Genomic DNA, 22,824 nt, shown 5'->3' with positions numbered 1-22,824 from the left:
GCAGTGGGATGGGAAGTCCTAGTGACGTGGTAGGATGTGTTTTTGAGAAGTACTAGTGGATGTCCGAGTGGGATATCCGCCCACTGGAGATGCTCTAAGCAGCAGAATTTTGGACTTTTCAGTCCATCAAAATTAATAAATGCAGTTGTCTTGTCACACATGAGTATTTATTTATTGGGTCCTAGATGGTGTAGGACTAGATTCGGAATCTTGGATATTTATTGCATGTTGAGGGGCAAATAAAATGTTCACTAATTTAAACCTTAACTCACCTCAATGGAATTCAATGAAAATATCTTAAATTTTGGGACATGGTCTCATTATAGGCTTTATAGCTCCAATGGTGATGCTTGGTAGCGTAATTAAGTGCTTTACTAGTCTTCCACAAATGTTGGCATACTCCACTTTGCCTAGAAAAAAGGAAAATTAAACATCATCCAAACTATTACAGCCGTTGAACTGGAATTTCATTGTGTAAGTATACTTTTTATATTGATTTGACCTCACTCAAGAAGTGGTCCTAGTTGTTGATCTTCTCCAAGAGCTACTAGTGATTTTGCCAATTGCATCTTCTTTTTATGTCAAATGACTCTAGTATGCTTCCGTCCATCAAACCTTTTGTCCAGTGACGGTCATTTGCACACGTAAAATCGGTGGCAACTCTAAATGCCGAATTTAATAGAATTTTCCGTCCTTTACGGGTTGACTATAAAGTCATGGCCACACCCTACTTAGATCCACCATTGCTTATGTTCCTTAAAATTGTGATGACAAAGTAGACCACATTTGAAAATTTTTGTGGTAAAAATTTGTGGGAACAGAGCTCCCTAATCAATTCATGAGTTCACTCCAAGATCCCTTTCTCACAATTCATAACATAGATGGAACAGCTTAGTTTGCAATGTGTTCCTTTCAACTAATAGGTCGAAAGTTCGAGTTATCGGGTAATAGAGTTATCAGGGTAACAGAATAAATGATAAACCGCAGTTCAATTGATAATCAAGAATTCTGCAAATAAGCAGAAAAATGAAAATAAAAGTCTAAGATGGACGAGCAGATGCTCTTTCATCAACAAGAGGAAGCTCCACACCAGCATCATTTCCTGATCTCTCCAACTCCTTCCTCTTCAAATCATCAAGATAATGCTGGTAGATGTAGGAGACGAACCCCCACACCGCCAGCAGCATCGACACCGCCTTCAGCCCGGTCAGCCTCTCCCCGATAAAAATCACCGCCAGCACCGGCGCCGCCGGCAGCCCCAAAATACTAATCACATTCGAAAACAACGACGAAACCTTGAAGATCAGCCCAATACACCCCACCCCAAACACCTGCCACGAAACCGCCGTCCAAAACAGATTCATCAAATACGAAACCCTCCCCGTCTTGAACCCCTCCATCTCCGCCTCCAGGCGCCGCCAGTCTCCGGCTGCGAACAGCCCGACGACGATCACGACGGTGGCCACCAGATTCTGGTAGATCGTCATGTCGACGATCGCGCGTGTGGTTTCCTTCTTGATCAGATGTTGAAACGCCAGCTGCGTGAGCGACAGCATGATCGCGTAGCCGGCGGAGGCCGCGAGGGTGCACACGAATCCGATGACGTATTTCCGCTTGGAGATTTTGGTGGGGCCGCCGGCGGCGGTGTCGGGCTCGAAGACGAGGAGGGCGGAGGAGACGGTGAGGAGGAAGAGGGAGTTAATGATGAAAGGGGTGAAGCGCTGGCGGTTGAGGAATAGGGAGAAGACGGCGTTGAAGCCGAGCTGGCTGGCGCAGAGGAGGGTGTAGGTGGTGACGGGGAGGTACTGGAGCCCGATGGAGTAGAGCATGCAGTCGACTGCGAGGAAGATGCCGATGGCGACGTAGAACGTTGCCAGGTGGAGTTTCTGGCGGCGTGTGTTGTTGTCGTTAAAGTTGTTTTTATTGGTGGTGGTGAAGAATTGGAAGGGGATGAGGACGGGGAAGCCGATGACTTGGACTAGTGTGGCCATCCAGTTGCTCTTGCCGCCGTTGTCGTAGTAGACTCGGCCGAGGATGGTTCCGACGGACTGGCCGGCGAGGACGAAGAAGGAGTAGAGGAGCATTTTCAGCCACCATTTGTACCTTTTTGTCACAGGTTTCGTGGTGATTTCTTCTGGTGAGGTCTCAGCTGCTGCTGCTGATGCTTCTGGTTTCAGACCTAAAGAGAGAGGGGGAGAAAGGCTGTTTAATTAGCGTAATAATAATAAAAGGAGATTAAAGAGTAATTGATTAAGGAGAAGAATTGAGTCACACCATTGATGTGTGGGTGAGCTTCGGCCATGGTGATTGAGGAATGATTATGGTTTGGATTGTAAATGGGAGGAGCTCTGGTTTTGTTTTAGTAAGGATTTGTCTGCCAACAGCTGTCAGTTCATAGCTATCGTTGTGTTAATATGTTAGCTAGACAGTGTGAAACGAAAAGGGTTAGCGAGAAGTAAATGATGATCAGTGCAGAATCGTTTCGCACTTGCTAACTACGCCCCTACTGTGAAGTGGACTTCTAAATGAATCTAATCCGTTTATTTCTGTCCTATCTAACTAATATTTGGTATAATAGTCAGCACTATGCAATAATATCATTATTAAGAGAGATTTTTTTTTTAAAAAAATGGTGATTGAAAGAAATTCATTTAAAATTACATAATGTAAGTTTGGTGGCCACACAAGCTGATCCCCCCCACACACACACAATAAGCTCGGGTGCACAGGTGCGTGCACATGATACCCTGCTGCAGGTGATCCAAGCTAAGATGAGTTAGTTGTAACCAATTGGCTGTTGAGAGTGAGATAAAAAGTATCAGCTCTCTTGTGTGAAGAAGCCAGAGAGTCTTCGTTCGATTATCAAAGAGAGAAAAGAGGGAAGATCAATCTGAAACTAGAGCTAGTTTTCTTGAGATTAGATTGTAGCTAATGTTAGTTTGATTCTTTGTTGTTAAGCTTTGTAATCGTTGAGTGAGCGTGTGTGATATTCAATCAAGATCCAAACACTTTCCTGTGGAGGTAGGCTTACGCCGAACCACGTAAGCTCTCGGTGTGCTGTGCTCATTCATTCATCACGATCCAAGATCCCAACACATAAATATTGAATTCGGTCGTTTATTCATGACAAAATTAGAAAACGGGATTATAATTTATAGGATGAATGATAATAATAATAATAATAATAATAATAATAATAATAATAATAATAATAATAATAATAATAATAATAATAATAATAAAAAAAAAGATGGTAATAGTTGGGTATGGGAAGACAAAGATAGTAGGGCGGTTGAACTGCCGAATCCAAATGAAAGGGGCAAAATGTTGAATTTAAGACAAAACCGACAACGATTGGAATAAGATTACTAAGTTCAAATGGTTACTATCTGTTATTTTGCGAGAGTCAAGCTTGGTGGCGGTTGATGACAGTTCATGCTCATCATTTATTATTTTTCATCTCCGATATACATTTACTCTATTATATTTAATAAAACTACAGATTTAGATAATGAATTATGCACTAATATTAAATGCGTCTGAAATATTTTTAAAGGTAAGTAATCGCATTCAATATTACTCCACTACATAGTTGAAAGACTAAATTTGTAATTCTTTCTTAATTTTTTATACCACCGATAGTTAAGATATTAATAATTAAACATAGAAATTAGATCAATTAAAGCTTGTCACAGTTTATGGAGAAAAAACTAGCATAAGCATTTATTTTCTCAATAATATTTCATTTTATATTAGTGCTAGCCATTTGATTCAGGTGTGTCAACATACTCGAATCTCCAAAGTACTATCATTTCAACAACTAAACAAGTGGCTAAACAGTGATAAAGGATTGTGATATCCACGTAATAACAGGATTTTAAAAAGTTGAGCTTAAAATTTTTAGTAATAGGAGTATATACTTTTCCAATATTTTTGCTAAAAAGTCATAATTTTTCACGTGAAAAATGTATGCAGAGCTCACTTGATTAAATAAATGCTAATTTATCTAAATTTAGTATGGCAATTCTAGCATGTTTTTTTTATTTCTTTTATTTTATTTGTGGGTGTAGCATTAGACAGTAGCAAAAGTGAAATGTGACAATACACAGACACAGACTAGTGTTTTATCACTTTAAATTCTTTAATCGCATACTAGTATAGAAATGGAATTTATTCGTTCTCAACATATTATATGATGATGAAAACAGTTTAATTGGTAAAATATTTCCTCTCCAGTCAATAAATTTAGGGTTCAAGTTATAATTAAGTAAATGAAGAATCTTTATTGATAGTCTTAAAAAAAAATCAAGCCTACTCACACACAATCAATTATTGGAGCTATAACAAAAATGAAAAATCGCAAAGATAGTGAACGGGCTGAATCATCTATTTTAGAGAGATTATTTTTCCAAGACTTATTTTGGAATTCTATACATATCTTCTTTGGGGTAATATAATCAGCTCAACTATTTTACAGAAAATAACAAGACTTCAAGTAGCAAGTGGTCCACTTTGATAGATACATGGTGTGGAAATTGATTGTATGGAATTATAGGCTTCAGAAATATAACCACTATCTATATCTAAGTGGGGAAGAAAATCTCTGCCAATGAAGGCTAGAATTATTGGGTTGTGGTAACATAGGATAACTTTTTTTAGTATGTAGGTAATGAAGTAGATCCAAAATAAAGTGAAATTTTTTGACTTCTACATCTATTTTGTGCCCGTTCGGTTGGCCATACTAAATCCCAAAATTAGATTCATCTCATGTTCGGTTGGGGATACTATATCTTTGACTTAATCCTGGATTAAGTCTAGGATGAATAGTCATAGGATTAGTCATCTGGACCTCCCCCCACTGACTAAATTAATCGGCATGCACAATTACTTAACTTTCCATATTTACCCTTACTAATTCAGCAAATTATTACCGATATCCTCCATTTTACAAGACTGATTGAGTTTGAGAAGAGAGAGAATCTGATTTGGGAAGAGGGAGAGAGGAAAAAGACGATCAGATTTGGGAAGAGGGAGAGAGGAAAAAAGGCGATCGAAATCGTGCGAAGGTAAATTCAAATTATGTGATTAACGATTTCAACAAGGATTTCTAAATTCTACTCCGTAATTTTTTATATATGATGATTTGGGTAACTGTTTTGTAGAAATTAGGGTTTTAGTTGACTGGTATGTGAAGTATTGATATAATTGTGATGATTCCATGAATCAACAACTTATTTCAAATATAAGTGCATTACTGATATACTTCAAGCTCACATTCTTTACTTGACCATGATGTTTCAAATATGTGTAGGGTGTGGACTTGACAGTAGTCACATATGGACCAACACAAGAAAGTATTTGGACTCTTGTTTTTGCACCATTTAATAGGGCAAAATTCATTCTTCTTCATGATATTGCTTGCTTATTATTTATATGGAGAAGAAGCTTTTGTACTTAGTCAAGAAAAAACTCAAATTAGGTATAGCTTAATAAAGCGAATGTCTGCCCAAAAGATATTTTTGCACAACCTAATTGAAACTAGTGATGTTGTATGCATCAATATGCTTCGTATGGACCGTCGTTGTTTTAGTAGATTGTGTAAGTTACTTCAAACTCATGGTGGACTTCGTTCTTCCAAATATGTTTCCATTCAAGAACTAGTAGCTATATTTCTAAATGTTATAGCTCATCATACTAAGATTAGAGTAATAGGTTTTCATTACATGAGGTCATACGACACGATAAGTAAATACATTAAAAATGTCTTGTGGGCTGTCATGATTGTGCATCGGTATATGTTAGTCACACCCCAAGCAGTTGAGGAAGGTTCAACAGATAGTACATGGAAATATTTTCAGGTAAGACTATCGAGCCTTTTGTAGATAGAATTAAGTTTTTCTTCTAGGATGTTTGAAAAGATTAATTGGTATTCCTTTTCTAGGGTTGCCTAGGTGCACTTGATGGCACATACATCCACTTACAAGTCCCGACAGTAGATAAGCCTAGATATCGCTCAAGAAAAGGTCATATTGCAACAAATGTATTGGCCGTATGTGATAGAAATGAGCGGTTTGTGTACGTTTTAACTGGATGGGAAGGGTCTGCAGCTGATGGGCGTGTGTTGAAAGATGCAATTAGCAGAGAGAATGGTTTAAAAGTCCCAATTGGTAAGTAGGTTAGACTAGAAAATAATTATCTGTCCTATACATAGTACAAGTTTAGAAAGTAATTTCAGTCATTATTGGCTTTATGTAGGTTCCTATTATTTGTGTGATGCTGGTTACACAAATTGTGAAGGATTTCTAGCCCCGTATCGTGGATTTAGATACCATATTCGAGAATGGGAGGCTGGTCAAAGAGTAGCTCAAAATTATAAAGAGTATTTCAACACGAAACATGCTAAGGCGAGGAACGTTATTGAGCGCGTGTTTGGACAACTAAAAAGCCGATGGGCCATTTTACGTAGTAATTCATATTATCCAGTTGAGACCCACAACATGATAATCATGGCTTGCACATACTTGCATAATTTTATCAAGGATAACATGGAGTATGATCCTGTTTTGGGTGATGAGGAATACATCGTTCAGCTTGAGCAAATAATGGCAGCTAATGATGGTGAACATGAAGAATATATTGAAGTTGTTGAATCATCACAAGCTTGGAGTGCTTTTAGGGAACAACTCGCTCAACAAATGTGGCTAGAACGCTAGAATTATGTGTTAAATTTTGTTGATAGTTTGTACTATTTCTTTTTTTAATCAATGTCAAATGGAACTGAGAGTTTTCATATGCCTTGATGAATGAAGATAGTGAGTTGGTCTGTTTTTATTGTGTGTTTTGGGAATGAATTAGATTGTGTGTTGTGATATGTAGTATATATTAATAAGCAACTGTATTTACATAAAAGTTATGCTAAGAAGCACTCTCTGGTATGTATATTAACTTGTATCCAGATTATTCAAGAAGTTGGTCAAAGAGCAAAAGTACCTCAGATTGATTCTTCTGGTTTGGAATTGAATTATTATTATTATTGTACTTTGTAACAGTTGTAATAACTTGGTTGTCTTGATACAAGCAGGAGTTATGAGTTCCTCACATAACAACAACTTTCCAAGACCCCCTGATCTTCCAATGGTGCCCTCTCATGCCCCGAATAAGGAAAGAAGAATTTGGACGATTGATGAAGAATCTGCCCTAATTGCAATTATGAAAAAATTAGTTGCAAAAGGTTACCGCCAGGATAATGCATTCCGATCAGGTTATCTTGAAATGATTGAGAAAGAGTTGAAAGTTTGGTTTCCTGGAACTGATTGAATTTTACTAATGCGAATTCTAAGTTGACGGTATGGAAAAGACAATACTCTCTTGTGGTGAAAATGATCAACACTAGTGGATTTGGTTGGAATGACTCTAGTAACATGATTACAGTTGAGGATGACGTATGGAAGCAATATGTCAAGGTAAAATTTAACATAATGCATTAATATATTTCTTTGGCTTTCAAGGATGTTAACTATGAATTTCCTATATCCTATTGAACAGACACATCCACAAGTTAAAACATTTCGATACAAGTCATACCAGTATTTCCAAGACTGGATTGAGATTTTTGGAAAGGATCGCGCATCTGGAAGAAGTTCACAGGGCACAATAGACCTTGAAAAAGTGGCAAGGAAACAACAGGCCTTGAATGATTTTGCTAAAGTGGCAAGCCAACAGCCATATCTACCTGACTCTGATATGAATGAGTTCTCTATCGGCCTCAATGTACACACTCAAGATGACTCTTTCTCCAATACTAATGAAAACGTCGACCATGAGTTCTCCTACAGCTCTGTACCTCTAGAGGAGGAGGCCTCAGATACTCGTTTTCCGGGTGAAAGCAACTCGGTCAATTCCACCAAAAGGGATGGTGATAAGAAAACTCAATCCAAAAGAAAGCGCAAGCAGCAAGAATCTGCAACCTCCAAGGACTCGGTTATTGTTGATCTCATGGATAAGTTCTTCAAACAACAAATGAATCCATTGGTATCTTCGTCGACAAACTTGATAAACAGAGTGAACAATCGACGAGCAGCAAATCTGAAGTTGTTGACAAGACAAAGCTTATTCTTGAAGCTTTGAGAAAAATTGCTACACTTCCTGAGGAGACTCGGCTGAGCTTTGCATACAAAATTACAATTGATGCACGGGTCACAGATTTATTCCTCAATCTCTCGGAAGGCGAACGTATTACATTCGTGAATATGATGATGGCGAAGAAGGTATTGCCATAGAACTTACCAAACTTTTATGCCACGCATATCACCAAACATTGGGGTGTTATTTTTGATGACATGTTAACAGCTATAGTTTACTGCTTTTAAACAATCTATGTAGGTAGTATTAGTTGGTGATGTTGGCTGTTTTTTATGAACATATATATGCAGCTAGATATGACTTGATGATATTGGCAACTTTTGATATTTCATATGCTCATATACTTTGTAATTTGATTGAATTTCTTTGTGGTAAACTTCAATTTTTGTTTGCTGTTTTGGGTAATAATGTGTTTGAATTTGTTAGAGATAGTTTACAGGAAGAGGGAGAGAGGGAGGGAAGGACCGGAAAAAAAAGTTGTCAATTGTCTTTCTTCGATTTCATTTTTATTTGTAACTTTTTCCATTTTCCATTTTGTGTTATTTAAAATTGGTGTTTTTATTTAATTTTGTCAATAGTCTGTGCAATGTAGTTATTGATTTGTAATTTTTTATTTAATTTTGTCAATAGGTGGAATGTGATCATCCAACCTATTTCCTATAATATTTGTGAATCGATATGGTCATAATTTTCTTATAATATTTTATAAAAAATATGTATTTTTATCATATATTAATATATTATGCAATATACCTAATTTTTAAAAAATGACAGTTATAATAAGACTTCTATTATTGAAGTGCAAGAATAATTATGGATTTGATACAATCATAGAAATTTGTATTTGAAGTTTTGAAAATTTAATATTGAAACATAAAAATAATAACGTCCTTGCCATTTCATTACTTGAAAATGGAATTTAACGTATTTTTGCTTATTTGGAGCAAATTCATACAGGAACGTAAAATATTAGACTCAATAAGTGGGAGAAGTATTAGAAGGGTATCATAGTAAATATACATTATCTTGGCACTATATAATATTTCAAACCAAACATGCTTTAAGGAGGATTAAAATTGACATTCCAACCAAACATCTTTTTTTAGTCTAAGATTGAGTCATGGTTTATCCTGGATTATATCTTGGTACTATTTAGTCTTGCAAACCGAACACCACCTTTGTGGATTAATAATTAGCAGCCTAAAGCAATAATCTCACCTTTTCTATATCTATTGACTTTCTTGGAACAACTAATTAAAAAATAACACTTAATTTAAGATGCTTATGTACCAAGTACATAAACGTGCGACACACCATCGTTATCCAACTATATTTCACTACCAAAACAGGGGAATAATGCGGTGAGATATGAGAATATAGATATGAGAAACTGCAGAAACAGAGATATAAACATTCTTACAAAATGTGTTCCACTTTCTCTTCTTTTTATGATTAAACTTCCTGATGAAAACTGGGAAGATGATTGATCAATATATGCCTAAAATTCTTGGGTATACTTAGCCCCCTTGCACCATCTGTTTCCCGTCCTAATGGGATACAACACAACAGAATGTATATCTCGCTGCTGCAATCTTTTACAAGCCCGTGCTGCACGAGTGAAATAATCTATGATTCATCAGAGCCACAATGACTAAATAGGCAAAAGTCTATAGTCAAATAATAAGTACTAGTGCATCATAAGGGTGTATTAAATGGAGTAAACATGCTCGAGGCTAGGTTTAACGTGATTGGAACGATCATAAAATTATCAGTGGATGATAAAGAACTTACTATTGAGGGATCTGAAGAAGAATAAAGGAAATGATATATAAACACGCAGCAATGGCAGCTCCAGCAATACAATTTTGAAATAGCTTCTGGCTGTCTTTTGTTGGAATAAAAGCAATCTTGAGTGTATTTGTCAACTCAAAAAGTCGATATGATATCTGCAGCAGTAAATTAGTAATCCATGAAAAATCTGTTCAATAACTTTACAAACCTTATTTAGAGCTTCAGAATGGGTCACTCACCAAAATATAAATAGAAGTTGTCAGCAAGAAGTTCAGCAAAGGATTATCCGGGATGAAAGAGAGTAGCCATTTTGGCTGTCCATTGGGCATATTGGTCCTGCAGATATGCCAATAGATACTTTATAAGGCCTCATGGTTCAGATTAAAGTTGGCTTTAACTAAATTTTGTTATGGTTCAAAATGTAATGATGTTCCAGAAAGTTACATCTCGCAAATGCCCAGCATACTTATGTGATTTAGTCTAGAAGCAACCTTAGAAACTCAGCTGACAAAACTAATAGAACTAAATTTTAAGAAAGTCTCTGGAGTACCATCAGTTTAGTTTTAAGAGTGAACTACATAAATGGTACCTGATCTTTCACTTTCGCACATAAATGGTACCTGATCTTTATTTTATATCGTTTTTGGTACCCCATGACAAAAATAATCATAGGGACCAAACATGTGATTTTTTTGTTATGGGGGATATTTTTGGAAATTTCAATTAAATAGAACCAAATATGCGAATTTTTTTTTCTTTTCTTATTTCTTTTCTTCTTCTTTAGTTTATTCTTCTTTCTTTTTTCTTCATTTTCTTCTTTCTTTTTAATATTTTATCTTCCTTTCTTCTTTCCTTTTTCTCCTTAGTTTATGTTTCCTCTTTTTTCTTTTCTCTTCTTTCTTTTTAGTGTTTTATACATACATCTAATTGCAATCATAATATAAATCAATAACAAACACCTAATTAAATTAATTATTTAAAGTAATTAAATCAATTGAATATTTTTAATTAAATTATTTATACTCATTTTAGGGTTGAAACACCTAACTAAAAATATTCAACTCTTTATCATTATGAATACAATTCACAATTTTAAATTTGATTAAGACTATATTGATTAGTTATTAATTTAATGTAAAATAATAATTATTATTTATTAATTACTACTAGTTTTTACTATTATAACAATAATATTATTATAATAATTAAATATAATTATAACTATAATTATGATTAAGTAATTTTAAATGATATTAAAAAATAAATTAATTATTAATTTATAACATCAAATTAATAATATTAATATTGATTAATAATAATAATAGTATAAAGAGTGAGGAGAATGAGAGAAGATATTATAATATCACTTTTGGTACTAGTTTTGTCAATGCCCAAAATATCCTTTATGACACAAATGGAAAAATGAATTTGTTTAGAGGGTATTTTGGGGTGAAAATTGCATCAGGCACCAAAAATGTGATTTATAGGTACCAAAAACGATATAAAATAAAGATCAGGTACCATTTATGTGCAAAAGTGAAAGATCAAGTACCATTTATGTAGTTCACTCTAGTTTTAAAGAAAGTTGAGAAGAAATCATATCATAATCGCCTACTGAAAGGCCAAATTCCAGAAACTTAGCAGTCAAAAGCGATTGACATGATACAAATGCTAGATGTTGTACATCAGTTATTGAAATATATAAACAAGTATGAAGTGCACAATAAGTTGGACAACATACCTCAGCCATATATGAAACTGGGAGATGTAAGTTTCCAATGTAATTTTTCCAAGCCACCTGGTACATTAGAACAATTTATAGTATCGATTAACTGGTAATATTAATTCAAATTGAGTACCATTAAGCTAGGGGAAATTAGGAAACAAGAGCACTTACGCAAAAAGGGTCAAAGAAAAATTCCGAAGATGCTGACTGAAATTTCTTAAGCAAATATAGACACTGGAACAAAATCAAAGGAAGCAAATGAGAAAACAGGAAAAAAATACCCACAGTTGACACTAGCTAGATGCTAGGTGCCTACAAACTTGCAATATATTCTTGTAAAAGATGAAATTGTGCTAAAAAAGAAATGAATAGGGGTTTTTTCAGTACATACGTTATAGGAATCCATGACGTGTAAGGATGGAGCTTGTTGTACGAAATCCTATCCAGCTTGTATATGTATTCATACCACGAGTAGCCAACCTATGCCAGAAAATCAAGAAGAAAGCAGATAAAGATTTCTAACAATGAAACCTGAACACAAAATCATTAACAGGAATCATCTAAAACACAAGAACATGAAAGATTCATGTAACTTACAATTAAAGAAACAGTAACAATGAATGTTTTTATTAAGCGTCTCCGCTTGGTCTCAGACTCCTCTAGTTTTTCCATCCACTTCTCGACCTGCAACAAGAAAAAGTACACAATTTTAAGCTCATGAAAGGAAGGAATGATGGAAAAATCTAAACTTTTGGAGGATTACATTTGGGTGAAAATAGGCATATATCATTCCAATGATCCATATATATCGATCAAGCCCAGATCTAAAATGCCACTCATGTAGTCGTGGGAGATCTGGTTTCGCTGGATCACTATATCCTGTCATTTAGAAAAAATAAGATAAATATTATTCTGATATTAGTTTCACTCCAGGTGGACATTATTCTTGAATTACAGATTCAATCAAGTAGCTCAAAGGAGATTCAAAAGCTATGATATCCACTAACCTAATAGAAAAGTAAGAGGGCTCCACAAAATGTCAAAAACTCCTGGGATCTCCCACACCAAGATAACCACAACAAAGCACATAAAAAACTTCAGAGCCATCACTGATCTTATCTCATTATAGTTGTAGCCGATACCAAGGGCTCCATATACCATAAGAGTAAACAGGGTATGCATAGGGCAGATATAATATAGCATGTAGTCATTGTTGAGAACAATACAACAAAAGCCCACGAAAAAGTTCAGTCTCCACATCATCTGCATAGAGAATATAATCTAACTTAAGCTGAGAAAAGCAAAGAACAAGTTGTAATAGACTAATAGGTCAAAGGAAGATAATTTGACTCAGGGTATATTTAACCTGAGCGAATCGAGCAATGCTAAAATCTTTTCTGATGTAATAGTAAGAGAAGTTTCCAAAACCAGTCATCCAAACATATGCAGCAATAAAAACACGAATTGCATTGTAGATCTCTGATGCAGCAAAGTAATGGTACATCAGAAAGAGGACCTGTCAGAAACAAGGAGAAAAAGGATAGAATTAGGATTTTTGTGGGGAGAAGTGTTTTTGCAGCTACAGACAATATGAATATTGATTACTGAAAGGAAAGTGCAAAAAGGAATAGTACTGTTATTTTCCATTTGCCAGAACAATCATGAATACATATTTGAGAACATAAATTGCACATCAAGACTAATTAATGCCTTCATACCTTCTGGCATCATATCAATTTAAAAGCTGGCCAGAAATAGTGAGACCATAAACTATGCGAAATAGTTCAGAAAAGTTAAAGATAAGGTTGAGGATCTCCTTGCCTGCATATATCCTTTCCACTCTTCTGTTTGATGGCGGTTAAGATAAAGGATGGATTTCCCAGATATTGGAGACTTGTCATTATGTTTCTTCAATGTAGTCATTGCTGAAGCTATGACAAGAAGCAAATACAGGAAAACAAACAGGTCGCGGTTGTAACTCTGTCCAGCAAGGAAAACAAAATAAGAAATGCCATTAGTTCTACATTAATTGAAATGTTTTAATAAAATACAGTGTAGTTTAAGAACGACCTACAAGCTTACAGTAAACGAGAAAAAAATAGTGATTACTGTTACAATTTAAAAGGACTACTTGATTTGCTATTTTCCACTAGTATGATGCCATTTATATTATTATCAATCAAACAATTAAATGGAGCCTAATTATGGCACGCCTTACATAGAACAAGCAGCAGGAAGGATAACCTGGGGTCTATAACTTCTTTTCTAACTAGTCCTCTAGCACTTCATTTAGCTAGATATACAAAGTAATCAAATAATCAACTTCGGTATCCATCTCCTATACCAACATTTTTTCTCTTAATATGTGTCAGTGTCAGTCGTGAATAAGAGCTAAAAAACAGCCATGGTGGTATAAGTAAGATTATTTAAAACACTGTCTGGTATGAGTAAACCTACTTAAAATACCGATGGCCAATTATCCATGCCATGCTGTCCAGACTTTGCTAGTTAAGGAATGTGAACTATATTCACAGAATCCACTCTGCTCTACTTAATTGTAAAAACACAAATCTGATTAATGAAGTAAACTAATTAGAAAACGCACCTTGGTTGAATCTGCAAAGAAGTTTGTGCGGTCACACAAGTAGAAATAGAACAAAATGCCCCCAAATTCAGCCCTGCATAAGATTGAAATATCATTGAAAAAAGATAGAAATATAAAGTGAAATCAAATTGATCAAAAAACTTACATTGCCCTCAAAACTTGTCGATTTTCCAGCAAGAATAAATCATCCATCAACAGAAACCTAGAGAGTGAAGCCCAATAAATGGTATCATAAATTTGAAAGAGAAAGCAACCTAGAAAAGTAATACGCTCACAATATTTACAGTGACTCACCGAATTAGGTTTGTCTTAATAGATGGAGTGGACAACTTTGTGGATGATGATTTTGTTATACCACCTTCTATCAAGACAGCTCGATCATCTTCCTTGACTATTTGACTTTCTAACGTGGCCAAATTATAATCTGAATGGCTGCTACCAGGGAAAAATTATACGAGCAGATATTAGTAATGTTCTCATTTTGTATAGACTTAATCGGTTCGGCTAACAAACATGTATGCCCATAAGGAGCTGATATGGAAACAGGAAAGGTGCTCACACTTTGGGAAAGGGAAATGACTTCTTATATTCCAACCATTCTGAATACATCCATGCTGCAATGACTGGAATAACTCCAAGCAGAAATGACACCTGGGCCATCATAAGAATAGTTTCATCACATCCAATGGCAAATAGATTCTAAATTGCAGAAATCATATCAGGCAGCAGCAAGCAAGCACTCCATATAGTAATCAAGGTATACAAAAAACTTAGCCTACATATGCAATTGATGCAAAATTAGATGCAACTTAACAGCACATTCATACAAAGATCAAGTAAACTGTAATCGATTTAATCCTAAATAACCAGTCTCACTAATCAAATCATCAACTTTCACTTTCAAGGATAACGTAAAGATTGTGTGAAATCAGTTCGACTAAGCTAAAACCTCCGACTAAGAAGATGATCACCAAAGTTTGCGCTCCACTAATGAAACAAACTTCTCAAAACATAAAAATGAAACAGCTTTAGATACCAAATCCGCACCTGTCCAGGCGTCAGGGGTCCAGAATCCACAGCCATTCGCTTTGCCCGACGTGAATTAAACCTATTCGCGAAATCAATCGATCAAATCTACACAATTTCCATCAATGGATAGAATGTGCAACGATGAAGTGCGTAGACACGCAGGTGAGGCAGCAGCACTGTGTACACAAACACAATCAATAAAGAGAAGAGAAGAAAAGAGCAGAAGATATATGGAATCGGAGATCTGAGGCAACAAGGAGTAGAAGGAAGCAGTGAGTGACGTGCAACGTCGTCGTTTGCTTCAACGATAGATAATTAATTTCGTCGGTTTGGATGTCACTCTTATTTTCAAGCCAACTGTCACTGTCGGTTTGCCGTATTTACCGTATGTATTTCTATTTTCCCATAACATCACTAATTATAAATTTTACCAATAAGAGAACAAAATTGTTTTATTGTCGGATTTGTTCCCCATTTATGTGTTAACATTAATACTCTTCTCCGTAGTGAAAATATTTCTTTTCAACACGAAAATTAAAAAAATATATGTAATATAATATTAAATAAAAAGATAATAAAGTAGAAAGAATAAGAGCATTAATTATGGGAGCCCTTCCAACCGCCTTGCGGGATGGGGTCGGGAAGGCTCCAATTGCAACTGCCGAGCCGTCCCGTAGAGAGAGAAAACACCGAGAGCACGAGCATGCCCGAGCCGGGACGGCGCCTATTGCGTGCCGACCGCTGAGTTGTCCTGATTTTTATTTATTTTTTTATTTTTATTCTATATATACAACTCATTGCACTTCATTTTTTTAATATTTGATAAATATCAACAATTAAAATATATTAAATTGGAGGGTTGTGATGATGTAGCAAGAGGAATTTTTGGGAAGGCTGTGGGAGGGCTCTTCCTATTTTTTCTGAATGCTCTAAGTAAGAGAGCGAGAAAAGTACGATTGAGAAAATGTGTTACTCTTTACTAAAAAAGGGAATGACTCTACTACTATGAAGTGCCTAAAATGAAAAAATGACTCTAATATATAGAACAGAGGGAGTAAGATTTTGTGTTTTAATTGCATAATTAATTTTTATCTTTTAGTATTTTATTATACTAGAACACTTGGGAATCTGGACATTCCTTAATACTAATAGCTATATTAATGATAGAGAGTTATAGCTTAATCATGATTATAGTTACTTAATGTCAACCTGCATAACATAAATATGATTAGTGTGATGCGGATGTATAATAGTTAAAGTTTGTCAATTTTTAGGGAGTTTCTTTATAAGTAAATAATACTAGTATGATTTGCTTTCAATGCATTTATATATGTGTGTAATTATTAGTATATGTTTCTTTTCTTGATGAGGGAAATAGATTTATCATTTTAAATATGATGGAAGGGTTTTGCTAATTCAGTATGCATAGGTAAATATAAGCAATGGCGGATCTAGGGGGCAGAGGGGGCGGTCGCCCCCTCCGTGCGACTATTTTTCCCTTATCGGGATGTAAATTTACCATGTCCGCCCCCTCCGTTTGCCTCCGGCGTCGCCCCGAACAATAAAAAAAATAGCCATGTCCGCACTAAACCAAGCTAATACTATATATTCCGCCCCCTCCATTTCCGGATCCTGGATCCGCCACTGAATATAAGGATGGAGGGGGTTTGATAACTAAATATCCATAGAGAAAATACTCCGACAGTGTACTGAACACTTGTCTATAAATAATGCTTGAATGTTAGAATATTTAATCTGGGGAAAAATTCATAACATATATGCTGCGTTAGGTATTAATTTTGCATGGAGTAAATTGTAAACATGATGAGAAACCAGTCACGAACTGGCTTCCTAAAATCCCAAAATTTTATTATTGAACTTACATCAGTTATTTTATGATTCATACGTACCCATCGTTACATATCTCGTCTCATTTCTCAACTAATTAAATAATAAAATTAAATTAAACAAAAAAAAAGCTACGTACAGTGGTAGAAATGGTACCTAGTAGCCCATATTTTTCGTTTTATAACATATAATTGTGTTAACAAAATTTCACTGGATTTATCTTGTGCAATCAGCCAATCACTACTATCAAGCGTAAATTAATTTTTTGAGTATTAATTGGATTACTGGAAGTTGGTTAGTTTAGTTGGAGATTGTTTGGTATCAGAAAACAGCACTTTGTGTGGATCACGCTTTTGTTAATTTCTTCTAGAAAAATAATAGGAGTTCTCAACTTCTCATATCTCTGCCACGATTGTGAATTTGTGATATTATAAAATTAATGAAATGATAGTATCTCAAACGTGTTTTCACTTTTTCATTAAGGAATACTCCGTATATATCTTTTGTTTTTTAGTTCTATATTTAAGGTATATCTAAAATTCTAAATATATAGTGTATTTCAGATTTTAGTACTATTTGGAAATCTAGGTTTGAAATCACATGCTACCTTCATCCATAAAAAATAATCTTAATAGTGGCAACACGGGTTATAATGTAAAATTGATAAAAATAAAATTAAACTAAAAAGACAAAAAGTTATTGACGTATTATTAATAATGAAAAATAGGATCCACCTAAAACCTTATCATAAATAAAGAGAGACTAATTTTGATAAACAAACTAAATAAATATGAAAATGAAATTATGTGATTGACATAATTAAAATACATATATTTTTATGGGACGAAGAAAGTACTTGATACAAATGAGTTGCCGATTGTTGCACATCAGTGTCCTATTGGTGCTTTTCGGACAGCAGCTCATGAGCTCATTGAAGACGTTGTTCATCGTTAATCTGTCAACAATTTTATTGAATGTTAAAAAATCAAATCTGTTGATAAAGTTAAGTGCCAACTAATTTTCAAGATTTATTAATTGATAATCTCCATTTTAAGCAGGGAATTAATTGCTCGTTTTAATTAATAAGCTAAATCTCTAGCGTATCTCCTGTATAAACTCTTTTGCTTACATTTTGTGATTCCTGTACACGAATTCATTGACGTTATCAACTAACGAACATTGCGTTAGCCATGACGAAATGCCGGAGACGAGGTCTCAAATTGATTGCATGGGACAATTGATTTATCAATTTAATTTATAAATTTTGAATTAAGAGGGAGTACATATATATAAAAAAACATTTATTGGATTGATATGGCTGAGGAATGCAGTTTGACGAGACTCTAGAATTTATGACATGCGAAATAAAATGGTTAACTTTGATTTATGGGTTGGGCATTAAAATTTGCAACAAGACTTGCCAATTAGCTTTTCTCCAGTTTTATAGGGAATACTAATTTTAGGAAACGGAGTTTTGTTAGTTAAAAATTACTTTTTCGCATTTAATGCATTAAAAAGATACGCACAATAGCTAAATTAGGAGGAGACCGATCATAAGAGGAAAAAGAAATGGAAAACAACTCTATGGTGCAAATAAGTCGTATAGAAAAAGTCATTAAATTTAAGTGCTTAATTAATTGAGTTTTGGAAGAACCGATATGGACTATTTGACCACTGCCTCAAACATAGATAAATGAGTGGAAATAATTGATGAGCTATTTGACCCTCTCCCTTCTATTTAGTTAAATACTTTCTCGGTTTCAATCATATAGATTGATTAAGGTTTTCACAGGGAGTAAGAAAAGGTACTAGAAAGGAAATTATATAGTAATGAAGTTTCTAATTTGCCCATATTAAAAAATTAATCAAACAATTAAAAATTACTAGTATGTATATAAGTAAATTAGTTAAATTAAAGTATTTTTTATGGAAGCAGACCTATGGGATTGTTATATTGCTAACTCAATACTTAATTACTAACTACAACTAAATAATAGCCATTAGATATTCAAATTAAGGGCCTAGATCATTAGCCCCGGAATGTCAACACGATCAACGAAAAACGTCAATAAGGGTATTAAGGTCAATTTACAATAAATTGGTTGTTACTAACTTTTGAAAAATATCCCAAAACTTTAAAACGCATATAACTTTCTCGATTAAAATTATTTTTTCGCACAACATATATCAAATTAAAGATAATTTCATAAGGATTTTAACGAGATCTCATTTGCATATGTTCCCATGTCAAAATTTGAAAAAAAAATAAAAAATTTTCAAATTTTTCGTACAACAACAAATGTCAATATAATACATGAAAATGTCAATATAAGCAATGTGTTAACATTCTCAAAACATTGTGTTGACATTCTCAAAGTATTGTGTTGGTATTTTCGAAACACTATATTGACATTTTCATCCAAAACCCTAATTTGGTAGTTTTTTTTATCTTTTTTGATTTAATTAATAAAAACAAAAATTGCACGTGGCAAATTGTAGACCACAAATTTTCTAAAATCCCATGGTCTTAAATTAGTTGTAGTCAGTAATTAAATGATGAGTTAGCAATTGATCACTCCCCAGCAAACCTATATATATGGGGCATGCAGTTGAAAAATGAAAACAAGCATATATAATTGGGACTGAGAAAATATGCAATATGTTATGCAAATATATTCTTGACTTCCAAATTTGGAAAGAAGACCAATTTGGTCATTAGCTAATCCAATGTCCAATACAACCAGACGAATCTCGATCAATATTCGTTTTTTCCAAATTTGAATTCAATACACATAGCAATATATACATTACACCTATTTTGATATTTTAATAAGCATTAAAAAAGAAAATATGGTTCAAATTAAAGTCTTGAGCAATAGTATATTTCCTCGTAGAAAATGAACAAGATGAGTCTTGAAAACACGTATGCCACAAAAATCTAGCTACTACTTTTGAATTAGTTGACCAGAAATCTCAAATTAATTCATGTGAGAAATCCTGCCAAACCCTCACCTTTGCGTGTGAATCATTCATATATACATGTCACAAGAAGATCAGAATGGCCTAATTTGTTATACTTAATTTGAAAAAGTAATTAGGTATACTAATCATACATACCATTGGTAATTATACATGAACATACAATAGAACAGCATCGATGGAAAACATAAATTCATGAAATGTACTAATACATTATATATATGTGGCTATAGATACAACACCATCGTTGGGAGAGAATTGGAGAGATGAGAGTGAGAAAATGAAGAAGAGAGATAATGTTACATTAGCTAGGCCATGTCTGTATCCAGACAAGCGATCAGTCAGCAAAATAACTAAATATCAGCATATAAATAAATAAATAAACTTTCAAGATCTCTGTGATCTCTCTCTCATGGCTCCGCTTTAGGGAAAGCAGAAGGAATTATATCCTGCAGAAGTCCATAGTCAACAAACTGGTGGAACTGCTGTTGCTGGCTGCTAATATTCTGCTGATGAAACACGTTGCTTGTGCCGCCGCTGCCGCCGTAGAGGTGAGGCATCTGAAGCAAGAGTTCTTGAGCGAATCCCTGGCTTTCTGATGGGATCAGTGGCGGAGCTAGCATTGAGGGGGCAAACATCGCGGCCGCATTTCCACGGAGGGTTGCAGGCACATGGTGGTTGTGCTGCCCTTCGTAGGTCGTGATAACGATCGAAGGGTCCTCGTACGACCTCTCCACGCGCTTCTTCACGGGACATTTTTGTGTCGTGCACCGATAGTAACTTCTGCAAATGGATTTTTATCGTTAAATAATACTCCTTCTGTCCATAACTAATAGTCCTATTTTTTTCATTTTGATAGTCGTATTCCATTCTCTATAAAATGAATCTCATTTTCAACTAAGACTCAGTATCGTCTACTACCAAGACTACTGGTAATGCACGGATAGAGTAAGAAACTAAACAAATAAAATAAGACTGATTTTATGAGTCAATGAGAAAAGGTACAAAGTTGGAAACTTATAAGTTAAGAGAGTGAAAACATATTGGTGTTTAATTACAAGTTGCTAGCTAGGTTACTTCGGTTTGAAGCCAAAAATCGTAATTTCATGGAAATAGAACAATATTTTTAATAGTGATAAGAATGTTTCAAGATTCGAGTGGGAACATCCATACATGATTCTTGACAATTTGCTTTTGATTAAACAAATTCAAACAACCATTTGAGATCAAAACTGGAGAAATTTTGGATGAAGAGAGTGTTCATACTAGGGTTGCGTTCAAACTATAAAATATAATCAAGAAAAATTAACTTAGGGGTTTTCATATGAAATACACAAGTGAAGTAGATGCATAAAGAGTAGATTTCTTTTAAAGATTGTGTTCATATATATGAAGTAGATAATTTTATTTGAACAAAGAAATGAATGAGAAAATAAAACCTTGGATATGGGCTATTTTTGACTGCTTTCTGTCCATATTTTCTCCATCTATACCCATCTTCTAGATGATCCACTTCGCTCTTGGTCATGAAAGCAAATCGTGGCTGCCTTTGCTTCTTCTCCCCTTTCTTCTTCGCCTTCGACCTTAATTAAACATTTCAAAACAAGTTATAAGTATTAATTTATGATTTTTTCAGGTTTGATCTAAAAATCCTTACTCTTTCTTTGAGGCGTCATCATCTGCATCTTCAAGGGTTTCCTTCGCTTCTTTGTTACCCTTATTTGACTCTTCCTCGGCCGCGGCTGCTTCGGCCGAGGAAGATGAAATCGAGGAGTTTGGCGTGGCTGGCGTGGCCTCGCCGGCTCCTCTGGCAGCCTCCGCCGCCGGCGCCTGCTGATCCTCTACGGGGACGGGCGACAAGGCGAAGGCGGCGGAGAATGGGCTGTGGTCGTTGGATCCAGCAAAGCAGCTGGCGTAAGTAGGATCGAACATTTGCAGATTGTTGTGGGAATGATCGGCCGAGAAGGTGCTCGAGAGATCGTTGTATGTGAAGGCGGCGGCTGTGGTGGTGCTCCGCCGCTGATCATCTTGAAACGGCTGCCGGTAGTAGAAATCTGTGAAATCTTCAGACATGATGAGGAGAGAGATTGAGGGAGTGGAGGGAGGTGAGAGTAGACTGGTGGAGAAAGGAGAAGAATGTGAGCTTAGGTTTGACAAGAGCTTGGATTTCTATTATGTATAGGGAGTACTAGTAATAATTTATTAAAAGCTAGCTTTGACGAGGAATATAAACGTTTTGATTTAATTAAATTTGGTGGGGAAACAAGTGAAAAGGTCATCCCCACATTTCTAGACGCATAACCTAAGTTCACATAAAATCGACGTCTTCTATTGTCTTTAAATTAGTACTGCTATTCTTTTATGTTACCAATATATGCTACACGTATAGTATGTCTATATAGCTAGTACATGAATTTTGTCGAATTATATAGTCACAAATCTTTAATTGTCGATGCAGTTTTCTATATTACGGACTAGTTAATCTTATATAGAAATATTATCCGATCACAAGACTCGTGAAATATTTAGAAGAATATTAAAAAAAAAAAAACTCTTTTATACTCCATAATTTATATGGAGTATAAAAAAAATGACACATGACGCCAGCTTTGTTCAAGTAATTGCGGACATGATTCCTGTTTTTTATGCATAATATAGTGCTCGTGTTATTCTCTTCTTCTAAATTGACTATGACTTGGGAACA

General features: G+C 34.9%; 5 protein-coding genes across 5 annotated transcripts; 2 read left to right on the top strand and 3 right to left on the bottom strand.

Moving 5' to 3' along the window:
- Window positions 1-970: 970 nt before the first annotated feature.
- Window positions 971-2,458, bottom strand: LOC121742331 (probable purine permease 10). Its single transcript, XM_042135444.1, has 2 exons — window positions 2,275-2,458; window positions 971-2,179 (listed from the first exon to the last, which is right to left on the bottom strand). Exons 1-2 carry the CDS (start codon window positions 2,300-2,302, stop codon window positions 1,041-1,043), a joined length of 1,167 nt encoding a protein of 388 aa, XP_041991378.1. The 5' UTR covers window positions 2,303-2,458; the 3' UTR covers window positions 971-1,040.
- Window positions 2,459-5,694: 3,236 nt separating this feature from the next.
- On the top strand, window positions 5,695-7,317 carry LOC121810782 (putative nuclease HARBI1). Its single transcript, XM_042211512.1, has 4 exons — window positions 5,695-5,858; window positions 5,942-6,167; window positions 6,256-6,666; window positions 7,082-7,317. Exons 1-4 carry the CDS (start codon window positions 5,724-5,726, stop codon window positions 7,315-7,317), a joined length of 1,008 nt encoding a protein of 335 aa, XP_042067446.1. The 5' UTR covers window positions 5,695-5,723.
- Window positions 7,318-7,379: 62 nt separating this feature from the next.
- On the top strand, window positions 7,380-8,127 carry LOC121810781. The gene is made up of 2 exons (XM_042211511.1): window positions 7,380-7,463; window positions 7,546-8,127. Exons 1-2 carry the CDS (start codon window positions 7,380-7,382, stop codon window positions 8,125-8,127), a joined length of 666 nt encoding a protein of 221 aa, XP_042067445.1.
- A 1,372-nt stretch (window positions 8,128-9,499) lies between these two features.
- LOC121741933 (protein REDUCED WALL ACETYLATION 3-like) lies at window positions 9,500-15,613 on the bottom strand. The gene is made up of 16 exons (XM_042134903.1): window positions 15,312-15,613; window positions 14,824-14,915; window positions 14,559-14,696; window positions 14,410-14,466; window positions 14,265-14,337; window positions 13,481-13,639; window positions 13,026-13,175; window positions 12,667-12,922; window positions 12,423-12,538; window positions 12,257-12,343; window positions 12,051-12,139; window positions 11,831-11,893; window positions 11,675-11,731; window positions 10,173-10,269; window positions 9,934-10,088; window positions 9,500-9,750 (listed from the first exon to the last, which is right to left on the bottom strand). The coding sequence occupies exons 1-16, from the start codon at window positions 15,345-15,347 to the stop codon at window positions 9,738-9,740; spliced, it is 1,638 nt and encodes a 545-aa protein (XP_041990837.1). The 5' UTR covers window positions 15,348-15,613; the 3' UTR covers window positions 9,500-9,737.
- A 4,699-nt stretch (window positions 15,614-20,312) lies between these two features.
- LOC121811158 (WRKY transcription factor 28-like) lies at window positions 20,313-22,276 on the bottom strand. Its single transcript, XM_042211957.1, has 3 exons — window positions 21,778-22,276; window positions 21,560-21,703; window positions 20,313-20,903 (listed from the first exon to the last, which is right to left on the bottom strand). The coding sequence occupies exons 1-3, from the start codon at window positions 22,191-22,193 to the stop codon at window positions 20,531-20,533; spliced, it is 933 nt and encodes a 310-aa protein (XP_042067891.1). The 5' UTR covers window positions 22,194-22,276; the 3' UTR covers window positions 20,313-20,530.
- Between the last annotated feature and the right edge of the window lie 548 nt (window positions 22,277-22,824).

This window comes from Salvia splendens, chromosome 7 (assembly GCF_004379255.2).
Source record: "Salvia splendens isolate huo1 chromosome 7, SspV2, whole genome shotgun sequence".
Taxonomy (NCBI): Eukaryota; Viridiplantae; Streptophyta; class Magnoliopsida; order Lamiales; family Lamiaceae; genus Salvia; species Salvia splendens.
This window is presented reverse-complemented; position numbering and strand designations above follow the sequence as displayed.